A 19,059-nucleotide genomic window follows, 5' to 3' on the forward strand; every position below is an offset into this window, starting at 1 on the left:
TAGGTAATACATATTTTAAGAAAAAGAGGATAAATAAGTATACACGATATGATGTAGGGCGAAATGACAGTAGTTTGTTGGATTATGTATTGGTAGTTAAAAGACTGTTGAGTAGACTTCAGGATGTACATGTTTATAGAGGGGCCACAGATATATCAGATCACTTTCTAGTTGTAGCTACACTGAGAGTAAAAGGTAGATGGGATACAAGGAGAATAGAAGCATCAGGGAAGAGAGAGGTGAAGGTTTATAAACTAAAAGAGGAGGCAGTTAGGGTAAGATATAAACAGCTATTGGAGGATAGATGGGCTAATGAGAGCATAGGCAATGGGGTCGAAGAGGTATGGGGTAGGTTTAAAAATGTAGTGTTAGAGTGTTCAGCAGAAGTTTGTGGTTACAGGAAAGTGGGTGCAGGAGGGAAGAGGAGCGATTGGTGGAATGATGATGTAAAGAGAGTAGTAAGGGAGAAAAAGTTAGCATATGAGAAGTTTTTACAAAGTAGAAGTGATGCAAGGAGGGAAGAGTATATGGAGAAAAAGAGAGAAGTTAAGAGAGTGGTGAAGCAATGTAAAAAGAGAGCAAATGAGAGAGTGGGTGAGATGTTATCAACAAATTTTGTTGAAAATAAGAAAAAGTTTTGGAGTGAGATTAACAAGTTAAGAAAGCCTAGAGAACAAATGGATTTGTCAGTTAAAAATAGGAGAGGAGAGTTATTAAATGGAGAGTTAGAGGTATTGGGAAGATGGAAGGAATATTTTGAGGAATTGTTAAATGTTGATGAAGATAGGGAAGCTGTGATTTCGTGTATAGGGCAAGGAGGAATAACATCTTGTAGGAGTGAGGAAGAGCCAGTTGTGAGTGTGGGGGAAGTTCGTGAGGCAGTAGGTAAAATGAAAGGGGGTAAGGCAGCCGGGATTGATGGGATAAAGATAGAAATGTTAAAAGCAGGTGGGGATATAGTTTTGGAGTGGTTGGTGCAATTATTTAATAAATGTATGGAAGAGGGTAAGGTACCTAGGGATTGGCAGAGAGCATGCATAGTTCCTTTGTATAAAGGCAAAGGGGATAAAAGAGAGTGCAAAAATTATAGGGGGATAAGTCTGTTGAGTGTACCTGGTAAAGTGTATGGTAGAGTTATAATTGAAAGAATTAAGAGTAAGACGGAGAATAGGATAGCAGATGAACAAGGAGGCTTTAGGAAAGGTAGGGGGTGTGTGGACCAGGTGTTTACAGTGAAACATATAAGTGAACAGTATTTAGATAAGGCTAAAGAGGTCTTTGTGGCATTTATGGATTTGGAAAAGGCGTATGACAGGGTGGATAGGGGGGCAATGTGGCAGATGTTGCAAGTGTATGGTGTAGGAGGTAGGTTACTGAAAGCAGTGAAGAGTTTTTACGAGGATAGTGAGGCTCAAGTTAGAGTATGTAGGAAAGAGGGAAATTTTTTCCCAGTAAAAGTAGGCCTTAGACAAGGATGTGTGATGTCACCGTGGTTGTTTAATATATTTATAGATGGGGTTGTAAGAGAAGTAAATGCGAGGGTCTTGGCAAGAGGCGTGGAGTTAAAAGATAAAGAATCACACACAAAGTGGGAGTTGTCACAGCTGCTCTTTGCTGATGACACTGTGCTCTTGGGAGATTCTGAAGAGAAGTTGCAGAGATTGGTGGATGAATTTGGTAGGGTGTGCAAAAGAAGAAAATTAAAGGTGAATACAGGAAAGAGTAAGGTTATGAGGATAACAAAAAGATTAGGTGATGAAAGATTGAATATCAGATTGGAGGGAGAGAGTATGGAGGAGGTGAACGTATTCAGATATTTGGGAGTGGACGTGTCAGCGGATGGGTCTATGAAAGATGAGGTGAATCATAGAATTGATGAGGGAAAAAGAGTGAGTGGTGCACTTAGGAGTCTGTGGAGACAAAGAACTTTGTCCTTGGAGGCAAAGAGGGGAATGTATGAGAGTATAGTTTTACCAACGCTCTTATATGGGTGTGAAGCGTGGGTGATGAATGTTGCAGCGAGGAGAAGGCTGGAGGCAGTGGAGATGTCATGTCTGAGGGCAATGTGTGGTGTGAATATAATGCAGAGAATTCGTAGTTTGGAAGTTAGGAGGAGGTGCGGGATTACCAAAACTGTTGTCCAGAGGGCTGAGGAAGGGTTGTTGAGGTGGTTCGGACATGTAGAGAGAATGGAGCGAAACAGAATGACTTCAAGAGTGTATCAGTCTGTAGTGGAAGGAAGGCGGGGTAGGGGTCGGCCTAGGAAGGGTTGGAGGGAGGGGGTAAAGGAGGTTTTGTGTGCGAGGGGCTTGGACTTCCAGCAGGCATGCGTGAGCGTGTTTGATAGGAGTGAATGGAGACAAATGGTTTTTAATACTTGACGTGCTGTTGGAGTGTGAGCAAAGTAACATTTATGAAGGGATTCAGGGAAACCGGCAGGCCGGACTTGAGTCCTGGAGATGGGAAGTACAGTGCCTGCACTCTGAAGGAGGGGTGTTAATGTTGCAGTTTAAAACTGTAGTGTAAAGCACCCTTCTGGCAAGACAGTGATGGAGTGAATGATGGTGAAAGTTTTTCTTTTTCGGGCCACCCTGCCTTGGTGGGAATCGGCCGGTGTGATAATAATAAAAAAAAAAAAAAAAAAAAAAAAAAATAATCAAAACCAAGTGCTAAACCCACAAGGGTCATACAGTGTATATTTTAAAAAAAATTATGTTAGATTAGGTTAATTTATTTAACCTTAACTGACTATACCTAAATTAGCGTAGTTAAACCTAAGCAGAAGAATGTTATCTTGTACCATTGTCCGGGCAAACAGGGAAGACTGGTAATAATGTTTAAGCATGTAGAAAGACACTGTACTGTTGTAGTATTTCATGAAGCACTAAACCCATGTAGGTCTTTCAGCACAATGAGTGATGGAAACTCGCTCCTCTGTTTGCTAGTCTCAGCCCAGTCACTGACCAGGTGTGCTGTTTAATCCACATTGCTAAATGTGTACATTGTTAAATGTATTGGAAAATATACAATCTCAATATGAAGACAGATTACCAGAGATGAGACTACTATCCACCAGCCTCAGTAGAGGGTTTCAGCACTAGAATACAGGTACTAAATATATAAATTGCCTTGCCAGAAGGAATTAACAACTATATACTATACAAGATAAGCAATAAAAATGGTTGGATAAGCAGGTTGTGTTAGACATATAGCAAATGACATTTATGTTCATTCTTTGTAAAGGAGGTGTGTTTTAACAATGCTGTATTTGTGAAGTGATTGGTAGAAAGGAAACTAAGAATCTTTGTATAGGGAGTGCCATCTTTTTGCAACTTTTATCTGCATGGGGTTTCTGCTTAGGTTAGGATAAACATGTGGGATATTAATGACATACAAGACAGTATTTGTTTCCTGTTTTGTGTCAATGCATGCTGCTGTAGCTCTCCAAGAAAAGCTTTAGAACTGAGTTAATATTTCTATCAAGAGTCTTGCACATATACACAATAGGATGCAGAGTAGTGTGTATGTTTTGTCGAGTAAATCAAAATTTTCAAATAATGGGGGCGAGTTGTCTGGAACCTTACTGAGTGAATATTCTAATGGAAGATTTTTATTGAGTTACAATTAGTTTTTGGTGATTTGCTCTTGTAGAACCCCATGCACATATACCATATGTAAGATAAGTATAGATTAAAAACTAATAAAGTGACTTTTTTTTTTTTTAGACAGTCCAACTGTTTTAGAAATTTTCTAAGATATGTGTTCGATGTGATTGTTAAATTCTAGTTTCCTGGCAAGGTCTAAGAATTTTCCCATCTTTCAATGGGTGTGTTATTTACCTTTATGTTCAACTGAATCTGTTTAGCTTTATTCCTAAGCACTATGTAGAAGGTTTAACCAATGTTAAGTAGTACAAGTTTGTTGGTTGTTATCCAATAAGATATCTTTATGAGCATCTCATAAAGTTTTCTCAAGGACAACCAGATTTAGATTTGAGATGATAAAATTTGTGGCAACTGCAACCTGTTTAAGTTCCTAGAAGGCATTAGGTAAGTCATTAGTGCAGATGAGAAATATTAGCCCTGTGCTGATGGGTCGAGGTGACAAAATGTCATCATTAGAGATTGTGTGTTAGTGTCTGTGTTTAAGGCTGGACTTCATCATTGGAAGGTTATTATTATTATTATTATTAATAATAATAAAAAAGAAGCTCTAAACCACAAGGGCTATACAGCGCTGTTCATCACTGTAAGAGAATGGTCTCTGATTCCATTATACACTAGCTTGAGCAGCAGAATGTTGTGGTCTGCTATAACAAAAGCTTTTCTTATATGTATCAGCAAAGAGACCCATTGGATATTAATTTTTTCCAGAGATGAATAAGTTGAACAGAGTCTTTTTATTTTTACTGCACAATTCTTACTTTTTTCTAGTCTAAAACCAAACTGACAAGGGTTAAGAATATGAATATTATATTTAGTTATTATTGCATACATTTGTTTATGTATTATTTTTCCATACAGTATTTAGGATAATTGTGGCAAGTTAGAAAATGCCCTGTAGTTATTTATTTATGTTGGGTCTCCACTCTTATGGATTGGTCCAACCAATGACCATAAGGTAAGGTGCTCAAAATTATGTAGGCTAGGAGAAATACCATGCCCTGGCTGAGAGATCCAGTTAAGTGTGGGCCTAGCTGGGGACATACAGTACATTTAAACTTCATGTCAGCTTGAAGAAGGGCCCAGCTTCATGCCCCTAGATAGGCCACAGCCAAGGGTAACCCATGCCCATGGGTAGTAAATTTAACAGGATGAACAGAAGAGGAAAGAAGAGGGCTTACTGCCTCTAAAGTTTGCGCATGAGGGCATAGTGGGAGTCAGCCATACTGGTAGGCAAATTAAGTGCTAGTAATGCCATACTGTATTTACCTTTCACTTGTTGTAACAAAGTGGTATATATTTGAAAAAAAATTGAGATGTCTGATACCTGCTGTGCTGTGCTGTGGGATGTTCACACAGGTAGCAGAAAAATTAATCTCTTATTGCATTCCTGTTGAAAAAGGTAGTCGAGGAAAGTGACAAGCAACAATCAAAATACAAAACTGCATGTCAACAGGTTACATGCCTGGGTAGCCAACATTTTGCCTTAGGCAAGTAGTTGACAATTATTCATGTTAACCATACCCTTGAAGGGAAGTGCCTTGATGCCAGTATGGGGCTCTTGATCTAAAGAACTGAACCTATCCTTCCCTTCCTTGGATCAAGCTGACTGCCTCCCATTCTGAGGCAATATATGACTTCTACAAGCTAATGCTTTTCCCTAACTTTAATAATACAGTAATAATAAATTTTTTAACACCGACTGTCTCCCACTGAGGTAGGGTAGCCCAAAAAAGAAGAAACACTTTCACTATCTTTCAGTCACTGTCTTGCCAGACACATGCTGACAAGAAAGCTGAGATGGCCCTCCACACTGCAACATCCCTGCCTCCCTTAGAGTGAAGGCTGTATGTTCCCACCTCCAGGACTCTAAATCCCTTCATAAGTGTTTACCATAAAACAAAATGTATAACTTTTAGTAAAGTGGGCAATAGGTACTAAGGCAGAATAATTCTTCCAACAATCATATACTGTAAGTATACTGCATATCAAGATCATGCATGATAGCTGCAATTAACCAGTAAATGGTCCAAACGTATATATACGTTTTTTCAACATTTGAAAGTATGTAAAAAAGTAGATCTTTTTTTTTTTTACATTTGAAAATGTGTAAAAAAAAACGTAGATCTACTTTTGGAGCACTACACATGTGAACGTAGATCTGCCTGGACTGTTTATGGGTTAAATAACACTTGACATTTACCTCACTAGCTTATTCAGTCTTGTACATCACTAGCTTATTCAGTTGCCACCTCTCCATTGCAATTTAAACCACTTTGTTATGTAGAGAAATTGTTCATACTGAACTGTCCCACAAAACTCAAATTACATGTTATAATCCTTAACTAAGTATGGTACTTGAACTAGCATTAAGTAGTTAGTACGTACTGAACTAGTTTTAGTCTGCCTGAAATGTTTTGCAAAATAAGGGGTTTTTCCTAGAAGGTACAAAATGATGTAATACCAGAGATGAAACATGTAATTCTTGGAAATAAAATTTCACTTTTACTTTGACTTTGATTTATGTAAAACTATGAGGAACTACAGTGGACCCCTGGTTAACGATATTTTTTCACTCCAGAAGTATGTTCAGGTGCCAGTACTGACCGAATTTGTTCCCATAAGAAATATTGTGAAGTAGATTAGTCCATTTCAGACCCCCAAACATACACGTACAAACGCACTTACATAAATACACTTACATAATTGGTCACATTCGGAGGTAATCGTTATGCGGGGGTCCACTGTACGTATAATGTAAATTCTGGAGCAGAAAGGTTACTCAGTGTTACAAAATATCACTACAATGTACACTGCATACAAAAATTTAGACAATTAGTCATAAAACAAGACTAAACAACCCATGGCTAACAAAGGTTTTACCTGATTGATTAATAAGAAACCTAAGAAAAAGAAATACAGTGGTACCTCGTTTTACGAACAGCTCAAAACTCAAACAATTATGTGTTTTTATGTAAGTGCTTTTGTAAGTGTACTTTTGGAGGTCTGAAACAGATTAATCTACTTTACATTATTACTTATAGGAACAAATTTGTTCAGTATCGGCACTCGAACAGCCTTCTGGAACGAATTAATTTCATATGCCGAGGTATCACTGTACTGTATAAGCAACTTAGTTCAATATCTTTATTATACACACCAAACCCATCCTTTGGGCATTAGTCAAAAGATTACAAAGTGAGTTTATTTAGGTACATTTACACATAAATACAGTTACACAAATCATCATACAGAGTAACATGTGTGTAAATTACCTGGGGATAACCCCCCCAAGAAAAAGTTAAGAGTGACACATAATGGGTCCACACACTGGGCCACAAATAGTATAGTACACTGTAGTCCTCACAAGAAAAGAGTACCGAAGCAAAATTACTGTTCTAATGTAACAGATTCAATGACTCCAAAGGAGATATTAAAGAAAACTTGGAAAAACATACTCCCAAATTCTGGGGTAAAAAAAAAACTACAAAAAAAAAAAATCCTCTTCCAAAAAAAGGAACCCTTTCTTTCAATTACTGACACAGGAGGACCCTGCTTATACAGCAGGATAGGTCCTGAGCTACTGCTGTAAAATGAAAATCACTGGTATATGTGCATGTTGGCATACCCAGTGGTATACACACTGGTATATACACTGGCTGTAATGTGAATCAGCCTTTTTTTTTCACTTTCAAATACATACATATAAAAGCCTGATAACATGTTTACACTATTATATATTATTAATCAATATAGCTAGGCCTAAAAAATGCATATGCAGCACACACATTACTTACCTTATAATATTTTCATCCTTAGCTTATAGCGAGTGGTAAATACAGTGGACCCCCAGTTTACGATCAGCTCCCAATGCGACCAATTATGTAAGTGCGTTTGTATGTGCATGTTTGGGGGTCTGAAATGGGCTAATCTAATTCACAATATTCCTTATGGGAACAAATTCGGTCAGTACTGGCACCTGAACATACTTTTGGAATGAAATAATATCGTAAACCAGGGGTCCACTGTATATTTATTGTAGGAAGTCTGAATAAATGAAAAATGGGTATAACTGAAAACTGCCATAACTGCTAAACACTGAAAAAGCAAATTATTGTAAAGTGAGGTCTGTCTGTACTGTGGATAATTTTATCACTCTACATGTGGAAGAAAAGTAACTCAGGATAACTCAATAAAGTCAGGATGCCATCAAACTGTCTCTAATTTCCACTTGGCTAACATAGCTGTAGTCAGGCTAACCTATATAGAAGTCAGGCTAAGATAGTTATAGTTGGGCTAACCTGTTGGCCTGTAGTCAGGCTAACAACCAGCTGTAGTCAGGCTTAAAAACCAGCTGTAGGCAGACTAAAAACCAGCTGTAGTCAAGACAAGAAGTTGTAGCCAGGCTAACAACCAGCTGTAGTCAAGACAACCAGTTGTAGTCAGGCTAACAACCAGCTGTAGTCAGACTAACAATCAGCTGTAGTCAGGCTAACAACAAGCTGTAGTCAGGCTAACAACAAGCTGTAGTCAGGCTAACAACAAGCTGTAGTCAGGCTAACACAGTCTGTAGTCAGGCTAACAACCAGCTGTAGTCAGGCTAACAACGAGCTGTAGTCAGGCTAACAACCAGCTGTAGTCAGGCTAACAACCAGCTGTAGTCAGACTAACAATCAGCTGTAGTCAGGCTAACAACAAGCTGTAGTCAGGCTAACAGTCTGTAGTCAGGCTAACAACCACCTGTAGTCAGGCTAACAACCAGCTGTAGTCAGGCTAACACAGTCTGTAGTCAGGCTAACAACCAGCTGTAGTCAGGCTAACACAGTCTGTAGTCAGGCTAACAACCAGCTGTAGTCAGGCTAACATAGTCTGTAGTCAGGCTAACATAGTCTGTAGTCAGGCTAACACAGTCTGTAGTCAGGCTAACAACCAGCTGTAGTCAGGCTAACATTGCCTGTAGTCAGGCTAACATTGCCTGTAGCCAGGCTAACATTGCCTATAGCCAGGCTAACATTGCCTATAGCCAGGCTAACATAGCCTGTAGTCAGGCTAACATAGCCTGTAGCCAGGCTAACATTGCCTGTAGCCAGGCTAACATTGCCTGTAGCCAGGCTAACATTGCCTGTAGTCAGGCTAACATAGCCTGTAGCCAGGCTAACATTGCCTGTAGCCAGGCTAACATAGCCTGTAGCCAGGCTAACATAGCCTGTAGCAAGGCTAACATAGCCTGTAGCCAGGCTAACATTGCCTGTAGCCGGGCTAACATTGCCTGTAGCCAGGCTAACATTGCCTGTAGCCGGGCTAACATTGCCTGTAGCCGGGCTAACATTGCCTGTAGCCGGGCTAACATTGCCTGTAGCCGGGCTAACATTGCCTGTAGCCGGGCTAACATTGCCTGTAGCCGGGCTAACATTGCCTGTAGCCGGGCTAACATTGCCTGTAGCCGGGCTAACATTGCCTGTAGCCGGGCTAACATTGCCTGTAGCCGGGCTAACATTGCCTGTAGCCGGGCTAACATTGCCTGTAGCCGGGCTAACATTGCCTGTAGCCGGGCTAACATTGCCTGTAGCCGGGCTAACATTGCCTGTAGCCGGGCTAACATTGCCTGTAGCCGGGCTAACATTGCCTGTAGCCGGGCTAACATTGCCTGTAGCCGGGCTAACATTGCCTGTAGCCGGGCTAACATTGCCTGTAGCCGGGCTAACATTGCCTGTAGCCGGGCTAACATTGCCTGTAGCCGGGCTAACATTGCCTGTAGCCGGGCTAACATTGCCTGTAGCCGGGCTAACATTGCCTGTAGCCGGGCTAACATTGCCTGTAGCCGGGCTAACATTGCCTGTAGCCGGGCTAACATTGCCTGTAGCCGGGCTAACATTGCCTGTAGCCGGGCTAACATTGCCTGTAGCCGGGCTAACATTGCCTGTAGCCGGGCTAACATTGCCTGTAGCCGGGCTAACATTGCCTGTAGCCGGGCTAACATTGCCTGTAGCCGGGCTAACATTGCCTGTAGCCGGGCTAACATTGCCTGTAGCCGGGCTAACATTGCCTGTAGCCGGGCTAACATTGCCTGTAGCCGGGCTAACATTGCCTGTAGCCAGGCTAACATTGCCTGTAGCCAGGCTAACATTGCCTGTAGCCAGGCTAACATTGCCTGTAGCCAGGCTAACATTGCCTGTAGCCAGGCTAACATTGCCTGTAGCCAGGCTAACATTGCCTGTAGCCAGGCTAACATTGCCTGTAGCCAGGCTAACATTGCCTGTAGCCAGGCTAACATTGCCTGTAGCCAGGCTAACATTGCCTGTAGCCAGGCTAACATTGCCTGTAGCCAGGCTAACATTGCCTGTAGCCAGGCTAACATTGCCTGTAGCCAGGCTAACATTGTCTGTAGCCAGGCTAACATAGCCTGTAGCCAGGCTAACATAGCCTGTAGCCAGGCTAACATAGCCTGTAGCCAGGCTAACATTGCCTGTAGCCAGGCTAACATAGCCTGTAGCCAGGCTAACATTGCCTGTAGCCAGGCTAACATAGCCTGTAGACAGGCTAACATTGCCTGTAGCCAGGCTAACATTGCCTGTAGCCAGGCTAACATTGCCTGTAGCCAGGCTAACATTGCCTGTAGCCAGGCTAACATTGTCTGTAGTCAGGCTAACATTGCCTGTAGCCAGGCTAACATAGCCTGTAGCCAGGCTAACATTGCCTGTAGCCAGGCTAACATTGCCTGTAGTCAGGCTAACATTGTCTGTAGCCAGGCTAACATTGCCTGTAGCCAGGCTAACATTGCCTGTAGCCAGGCTAACATTGCCTGTAGCCAGGCTAACATTGCCTGTAGTCAGGCTAACATTGCCTGTATCCAGGCTAACATTGCCTGTAGCCAGGCTAACATTGCCTGTAGCCAGGCTAACATTGCCTGTAGCCAGGCTAACATTGCCTGTAGCCAGGCTAACATTGCCTGTAGCCAGGCTAACATTGCCTGTAGCCAGGCTAACATTGTCTGTAGTCAGGCTAACATAGCCTGTAGCCAGGCTAACATAGCCTGTAGCCTGGCTAACATTGCCTGTAGCCAGGCTAACATTGCCTGTAGCCAGGCTAACATAGCCTGTAGCCAGGCTAACATTGTCTGTAGTCAGGCTAACATTGTCTGTAGTCAGGCTAACATTGCCTGTAGTCAGGCTAACATTGCCTGTAGCCAGGCTAACATTGCCTGTAGTCAGGCTAACATTGCCTGTAGCCAGGCTAACATTGCCTGTAGTCAGGCTAACACTGCCTGTAGCCAGGCTAACATAGCCTGTAGCCAGGCTAACATAGCCTGTAGCCAGGCTAACATTGTAGTCAGGCTAACATTGCCTGTAGCCAGGCTAACATTGTCTGTAGTCAGGCTAACATTGCCCGTAGCCAGGCTAACATAGCCCGTAGCCAGGCTAACATAGCCCATAGCCAGGCTAACATAGCCCGTAGCCAGGCTAACATTGCCTGTAGCCAGGCTAACATTGCCTGTAGCCAGGCTAACATAGCCCGTAGCCAGGCTAACATAGCCCGTAGCCAGGCTAACATAGCCTGTAGTCAGGCTAACATAGCCTGTAGCCAAGCTAACATTGCCTGTAGCCAGGCTAACATAGCCTGTAGCCAGGCTAACATTGCCTGTAGCCAGGCTAACATTGACTGTAGCCAGGCTAACATTGACTGTAGCCAGGCTAACATTGACTGTAGCCAGGCTAACATAGCCTGTAGCCAGGCTAACATAGCCTGTAGCCAGGCTAACATAGCCTGTAGCCAGGCTAACATAGCCTGTAGCCAGGCTAACATTGCCTGTAGCCAGGCTAACATTGCCTGTAGCCAGGCTAACATTGCCTGTAGCCAGGCTAACATTGCCTGTAGCCAGGCTAACATTGCCTGTAGCCAGGCTAACATTGCCTGTAGCCAGGCTAACATTGCCTGTAGCCAGGCTAACATTGCCTGTAGCCAGGCTAACATTGCCTGTAGCCAGGCTAACATAGCCTGTAGCCAGGCTAACATAGCCTGTAGCCAGGCTAACATAGCCTGTAGTCAGGCTAACATTGCCTGTAGTCAGGCTAACATTGCCTGTAGTCAGGCTAACATTGCCTGTAGTCAGGCTAACATTGCCTGTAGTCAGGCTAACATTGCCTGTAGTCAGGCTAACATTGCCTGTAGCCAGGCTAACATTGCCTGTAGCCAGGCTAACATTGCCTGTAGTCAGGCTAACATTGCCTGTAGCCAGGCTAACATTGCCTGTAGCCAGGCTAACATAGCCTGTAGCCAGGCTAACATTGCCTGTAGCCAGGCTAACATAGCCTGTAGCCAGGCTAACATTGCCTGTAGCCAGGCGAACATTGCCTGTAGCCAGGCTAACATTGCCTGTAGCCAGGCTAACATTGTCTGTAGTCAGGCTAACATAGCCTGTAGCCAGGCTAACATTGCCTGTAGCCAGGCTAACATAGCCTGTAGTCAGGCTAACATAGCCTGTAGCCAGGCTAACCTTGCCTGTAGCCAGGCTAACATTGCCTGTAGCCAGGCTAACATTGCCTGTAGCCAGGCTAACATTGCCTGTAGCCAGGCTAACATTGCCTGTAGCCAGGCTAACATTGCCTGTAGCCAGGCTAACATTGCCTGTAGTCAGGCTAACATTGCCTGTAGCCAGGCTAACATAGCCTGTAGTCAGGCTAACATTGCCTGTAGCCAGGCTAACATTGCCTGTAGTCAGGCTAACATTGCCTGTAGCCAGGCTAACATAGCCTGTAGCCAGGCTAACATTGCCTGTAGTCAGGCTAACATAGCCTGTAGCCAGGCTAACATAGCCTGTAGTCAGGCTAACATAGCCTGTAGTCAGGCTAACATTGCCTGTAGCCAGGTTAACATTGCCTGTAGCCAGGTTAACATTACCTGTAGCCAGGCTAACAAACAGCTGTGGTCAAGCTAATAGACAGCTATAGACGGGTTAATAGACTACTATAATCAGGCTAATAAACAGCTATAATCAGGCTGAACAACTCACTAATAACACCGAGGGGGAAGCAATAAACCCGTATGGGGGCCCCATACAAACCCCTGGGGAAATAATCAAGTGTGATACAGGGACTAAAGCAGGATAAAAAGTGTCTCCAATACCCTGGATCAAGAGCTCCTCGACACCCCCCCCCAACCCACCTAGGAGGTAAAGCTAGCTAGAAAGTACCTTAATAGTTTGTTATATAAGAAGTGTTGCCGGCTGCCACCTCAACACTGCTAGAATAATGTACGCTAATGTTAGCGCAATATTATATATCATATTTATCTTTATATATATATATATATATATATATATATATATATATATATATATATATATATATATATATATATATATATATATATATATATATATATATATATATACATATATATATATATATATATATGTATATACATATATATATATATATATATATATATATATATATATATATATATATATATATATATGTATATATATATATATATATATATATATATATATATATATATATATATATATATATATATATATATGTATGTATGTATATATATATATATATATATATATATATATATATATATATATATATATATATATATATGTATGTATATATATATATATATATATATATATATATATATATATATATATATATATATATATGTATATATATATATATATATATATATATATATATATATATATATATATATATATGGTTTACATTTATTTGGTAATATTTATCTACTTACATATGATTTATTTACTTTATATTATGTATATATTAACAGAGCGGCCGTCTCCCACCAAGGCAGGGTGACCCGAAAAAGAATAACTTTCACCATCATTCACTCCATCACTTTATTGTCAGATGCGCGCTTACACTACAGTTATAAAACTGTAACATTTACACCCCTCTTTCAGAGTGCAGGCACTGTACTTCCCATCTCCAGGACTCAAGTCCGGCCTGCTGGTTTCCCTGAATCCCTTCATAAATGTTACTTTGCTCACACTCCAACAGCACGTCAAGTACTAAAAACCATTTGTCTCCATTCGCTATCTAACATGCTCATGCATGCTTGCTGGAAGTCCAAGCCCCTCGCACACAAAACCTCCTTTACCCCCTCCCTCCAACCTTTCCTAGGCCGACCTTTACCTTGCCTTCCCTCCACTACATATTTATACACTCGAAGTCATTCTATTTTGTTCCAACCTGTCTACATGTCCGAACCACCTCAACAACCCCTCCTCACCCCTCTGGATAATAGTTTTGGTAATCCCACACCTCCTCCTAATTTCCAAACTACGAATTCTCTGCATTATATTAACACCACACATTGCCCTCAGACACGGTATCTCCACTGCCTCCATCCTTCTCCTTGTTGCAACATTCACCACCCATCTGTCACACCCATTTAAGAGCATTGGTATAACTATACTCTCATACATTCCCCTCTTTGCTTCCATGGAAAAAGTTCTTTGTCTCCACAGACTCCTCTGTGCACCACTCACCTTTTTCCCCTCGTCAATTCTATTATTCACCTCATCTTTCATAGATCCATCTGCTCCATGCTCTCTCCCTCCAATCTGATATCCAATCCTTCGTTATCTAGTTTTTTTTTATTCTCATCACTTTACTCTTTCCTATATTCACTTTAAATTTTCTTCGTTTACATACCCTACCAAACTCGTCAACCAACCAATGCAACTTCTCTTCAGAATCTCCCAAAAGCATAGTGTCATCAGCAAAGAGTAACTGTGACAACTCCCATTTTGTGTTAGATTCTTTATCTGTTAACTCCACGCCTCTTGCCAACACCCGAGCATTCACTTTTCTTACAACCCCATCATAAATATATTGGACAACCATGGTGACATCACACATCCTTGTCTAAGGCCTACTTTTACTGGTAAATAATCTCCCTCTCTCCTACATACTCTAAACTGAGCCTCACTATCCTCGTAAAAAACTTTTCACTGCTTTCAATAACCTACTTCCTATTCCATACATCTGCAACATCTGTCACATTGTGTCCCTATCCACCCTATCATAAGCCTTTTCCAAATCCATATATGTCACAAAAGTCTCTTGACTCTTATCTAAATACTGTTCACCTATATGTTTCACTGTAAACACTTGGCCTACACACCCCTACCCTTCCTAAAGCCTTCTTGTTCGTCTTAATTCTTTCAATAATAACTCTACCATACACTTTACCAGGTATACTCAACAGACTTATTCCCCTATAATTTTTGCACTCTCTTTTATCCTCTTTGCCTTTATACAAAGGAATTATGCATGGTCTCTGCCAATCCCTAGGTACCTTACCATCTTCCATATATTTATTAACTAAAAGCACCAACCTGTCCAGAACTATTTCTCCACCTGCTTTTAACATTTCTATCTTTATCCCATCATTCCTAGCTGCTTTATCCCCTTTCATTCTACCCACTGCCCCATGAACTTCCCCCACACTTACAATTCTCTCCTCGTCACTCCTACAAGATGTTATTCCTCCTTGCCCTATACACGAAATCACAGCTTCCCTATCTTCATCAACATTTAACAATTCCTCAAAATATTACCTCCATCTTCCTGATACCTCTAACTTTCCACTTAATAACTCTCCTCTCCTACTTTTAAGTGTCAAATCCATTCTTTCCCTAGGCTTCCTCATCTTATTAATCTCATTCCAAAACTTTTTCTTATGTTCAACAAAATTTGATAGCATCCCACCCACTCTCTCATTTGCTCTCTTTTTACATTGCTTCACCACTCTCTTAACCTCTCCATATACTCCTCCCTCCTTGCATCACTTTTACTTCACTTCTACTCTGTAAAAACCTATCATATGCTAACTTTTTCTCTCTTACTACTCTCTTTACATCATTCCACCAATCGCTCCTCTTCCCTCCCACACCCACCTTCCTGTAACCACAAACTTCTGCTGAACACTCTAACACTACATTCTTAAACCTACCCCATACATCTTCAGTCTCATTGCCTATGCTCTCACTAGCCCATCTATCCTCCAATAGTTGTTTATATCTTACACTAGCTGCCTCTTACTTTAGCTTATAAACTTTCACCTCTCTCTCTTACTTGCTGCTTCCATTTTCCTTGTATCCCATCTAACTTTCACTCTTACTGTAGCTACAACTAAAAAGTGATCTGATATATCTGTGGCCCCTCTATAAACTTGTACATCTTGAAGTCTTTTATCTACCATTACTTAGTCCAACAAACTACGTACTGTCATTACGCCCTACATCATATCCTGTATATTTATCCTCTTTTTCTTAATTAAAATATGTATTACCTATAACCAAACTTCTTTCTATACAAATTTCAATCAAAGGGCTCCCATTATCATTTACACCTGGTACCCCAAACTTACCTACCACACCCTCTCTAAATGTTTCTCTTACTTTAGCATTCAGGTCCCCTACCACAATTACTCTCTCACTTGGCTCAAAAGTTCCTACACACTCACTTAACATCTCCCAAAATCTCTCTCTCTCTCGTCTACGCTCCTCTCTTCTCCAGGTGCATACACACTTATTATGACCCACTTTTCGCATCCAACCTTTATTTTAATCCACATAATCCTTGAATTTATACATTTATATTCCCTCTTCTCCTTCCATAACTGATCCTTCAACATTATTGCTACCCCTTCCTTAGCTCTCTCACAGATACTCCTGACTTAATCCCATTTATTTCTTCCCACTGAAACTCACCTACCCCCTTTAGCTTTGTTTCGCTTAGAGCCAGGACATCCAACTTCTTTTCATTCATAACATTAGCAATCATAAGATAAGATAAGATAAGATTTCGTTCGGATTTTTAACCCCGGAGGGTTAGCCACCCAGGATACCCCAAGAAAGTCAGTGCGTCATCGAGGACTGTCTAACTTATTTCCATTGGGGTCCTTAATCTTGTCCCCCAGGATGCGACCCACACCAGTCGACTAACACCCAGGTACCTATTTGCTGCTAGGTGAACAGGACAACAGGTGTAAGGAAACGTGTCGAAATGTTTCCACCCGCCGGGAATCGAACCCGGGCCCTCCGTGTGTGAAGCGGGAGCTTTAGCCACAACATCCACGCACATCAAGCATCCCAGTTTCTTAAAGTTTTTCTTCTCTTTTTTGGTATTTCGTACAGGAGAAGGGGTTACTAGCCCATTGCTCCCGGCATTTTAGTCGCCTCATACAACACGCATGGCTTACGGAGGAAAGATTCTTTTCCACTTCCCCGTGGACAATAGAGGAAATGAAGAACAAGAATCTACTAATATATATATTTATCTACTTGTATATGGTTTATGGTTATATTTGTCTATGTATGGTTTATTTTGGTTATATTTATCTACTAACATATATGATTTATTCTGGTTATATTTAGGAGCTATAAATGAGGTTTATTTTCTCATGTCTCGTTTTATTAAATATGGTTTATTTTGGTTAGATTTTTGAATGGTTTATGGTTGTGTTTCTATAAGTAAACGTGGTTTATAGTTTATTCTGGTTATATTTCTGTGATGTTTATTTTACCTATATTTCTGTAAATGTGGTTTGTTTTGGTTTTGTGAATAAATGTGTTTTATTCTGGTTTTATTTATATGAATAAGTGTGGTTTATTCTGCCTATATTTATATAAATAAATGTGGTTTATTCTGGCTATATTTATTATGTAAATGAACGTGATGTATTCTGGCTATATTTCTGTAAATAAATGTGGTTTATTTTGGCTATATTAAGGTTATATGTTAATAAACTATTCAGTATATAATTAATGGGGTTTATTCTGCATATATATATATATATATATATATATATATATATATATATATATATATATATATATATATATATATATATATATTTATATATATATATATATATATATATATATATATATATATATATATATATATATATATATATATATATATATATATATTATAATGTTAATTGTATTAAGACTATTATTATTATTATAATTAATAATAATATAATAATAATTATTATAATAATTAATAATTATTATTTTTACTATTACTGTTATTATTAGTAGTATATTTCTATTATTAACAATATTATTAATATTATTATTATTATTGCTATTATTATTACATTATTATTAACATTATTATTATTATTATTATTATTATTATTATTATTATTATTATTGCTATTATTATTACATTATTATTACCATTATTATTATTATTATTATTATTATTATTATTATTATTATTATTATTATTATTATTGCTATTATTTTTACTGAAATAGTTTTAATACTGCCAAACAACTTACACATTTGCTACTAGAGTAACTATTGCAGTTTATTGTGAAATACGAAATATTCGAATGCTTAATGAGAGAAAATAAATAATTTATTCTTGATGTCTGGACAAGTTTAGCAAAATTTGCTAAAGTGATAAAATTTGGCAGCAAGTTTGGCCAACTATGTCACTGGAGATTTAAACATGATAAATTTAGAGATTTGTTGTTGAAAGCTGTGCTTGAGGAATGTGCATATGTTATCAATGAAATTGATAACGTAATTGAGTAAAGAGTAATTTAGTGTATTGTAATGTGTTATTTTGAGTGAATTTGGGGAATAAATTTAATGTTCATAGGATTGACGCGAAAATAAAAAGCCGCAAATGCTTCGAGTGTAACGTATCCAGGTCCGCGTCATATTGTTCGTTGTAAAATACAATTATAACGTTACTAGAGAAGCCATGATTTGCGTGGGTGAGTTTGTGAATGTAGTGAAGATGTTAGAAGTGCATGAGGGTAGTTAGCGGCGGTGATAATTGAGGTAGTAGTGAGGGACTAGTTTGTGTGTCGGTGTTGATGGTGAGGTGAGGGGTGTTACGCGGCTCACCACAACGCTGAGACTGGAGCAATAATGCTGCTCAACATCACAACACACTGACCCTACATTTTACACAAATTTACCCGCATTCTGCTATGGATGTGGCACCTTCAACCTCACGGGGTAATAGTGCAGTTAATAAGGCATACAGTGCCCTGGAAATCGGTGAGTTATAGGCCAAACAGACGTGGAAAATGATATTTGAAAGTGAAGTGAATTTCGCGGTCTAACTCCGAGTCTTTCTCTGTTGCAGAACTGTATTATTTGATGGTCAAGTACTTATCATCAGGTCCTTGCAAGAAAGCTTACCAGGTAAGTGAATTAGACGCTGGGGGTGACACACACCGCCTCAAACCCGCCCCATCTGACACCCTCCTCTCTCTTTTGCAGGCGCTGAGAGCAGAAATCGAGGAAAATGAGGTAAGTTGTGTGATGTGGTATCTGTCAGCTGGTGAAGCACGTGGTTGTGTGTACATGTCTGGCTGGGGGGCTACC

The 19,059-nt window shown here is 40.0% G+C and overlaps 2 protein-coding genes across 6 annotated transcripts in view; one reads left to right on the plus strand and one right to left on the minus strand.

Annotated features, from left to right (window-relative positions):
* Nucleotides 1-19,012, minus strand: part of Dhdds (Dehydrodolichyl diphosphate synthase subunit) — a 21,496-nt gene extending 2,484 nt beyond the window's left edge. Inside the window, exon 1 of one of the 4 annotated variants that reach the window (XM_053780750.2) lies at nucleotides 18,874-19,012. Coding sequence is in view for 1 of the 4 variants with exons in the window: in XM_053780748.2 (XP_053636723.1) it covers nucleotides 12,673-12,717 (45 nt within the window). In the remaining 3 variants the exon portion in view is untranslated. Of the gene's footprint in view, nucleotides 1-12,672; nucleotides 12,830-12,852; nucleotides 12,920-18,873 lie in introns of those variants that run through there. The other 3 variants (XM_053780749.2, XM_053780751.2, XM_053780748.2) reach the window with 3 other exon arrangements.
* Nucleotides 18,551-19,059, plus strand: part of BRWD3 (bromodomain and WD repeat-containing protein) — a 124,383-nt gene continuing 123,874 nt past the window's right edge. For both annotated transcript variants that reach the window (XM_070101022.1, XM_070101023.1), the window contains exons 1-3: nucleotides 18,551-18,729; nucleotides 18,818-18,876; nucleotides 18,955-18,984. In XM_070101022.1, the coding sequence (XP_069957123.1) occupies nucleotides 18,660-18,729; nucleotides 18,818-18,876; nucleotides 18,955-18,984 (159 nt within the window). In that variant the 5' untranslated portion in view covers nucleotides 18,551-18,659. The remainder of the gene's footprint in view (nucleotides 18,730-18,817; nucleotides 18,877-18,954; nucleotides 18,985-19,059) is intronic.

The sequence above is a fragment of the Cherax quadricarinatus genome, chromosome 75 (genome assembly GCF_038502225.1).
Source record: "Cherax quadricarinatus isolate ZL_2023a chromosome 75, ASM3850222v1, whole genome shotgun sequence".
Classification (NCBI taxonomy): Eukaryota; Metazoa; Arthropoda; class Malacostraca; order Decapoda; family Parastacidae; genus Cherax; species Cherax quadricarinatus.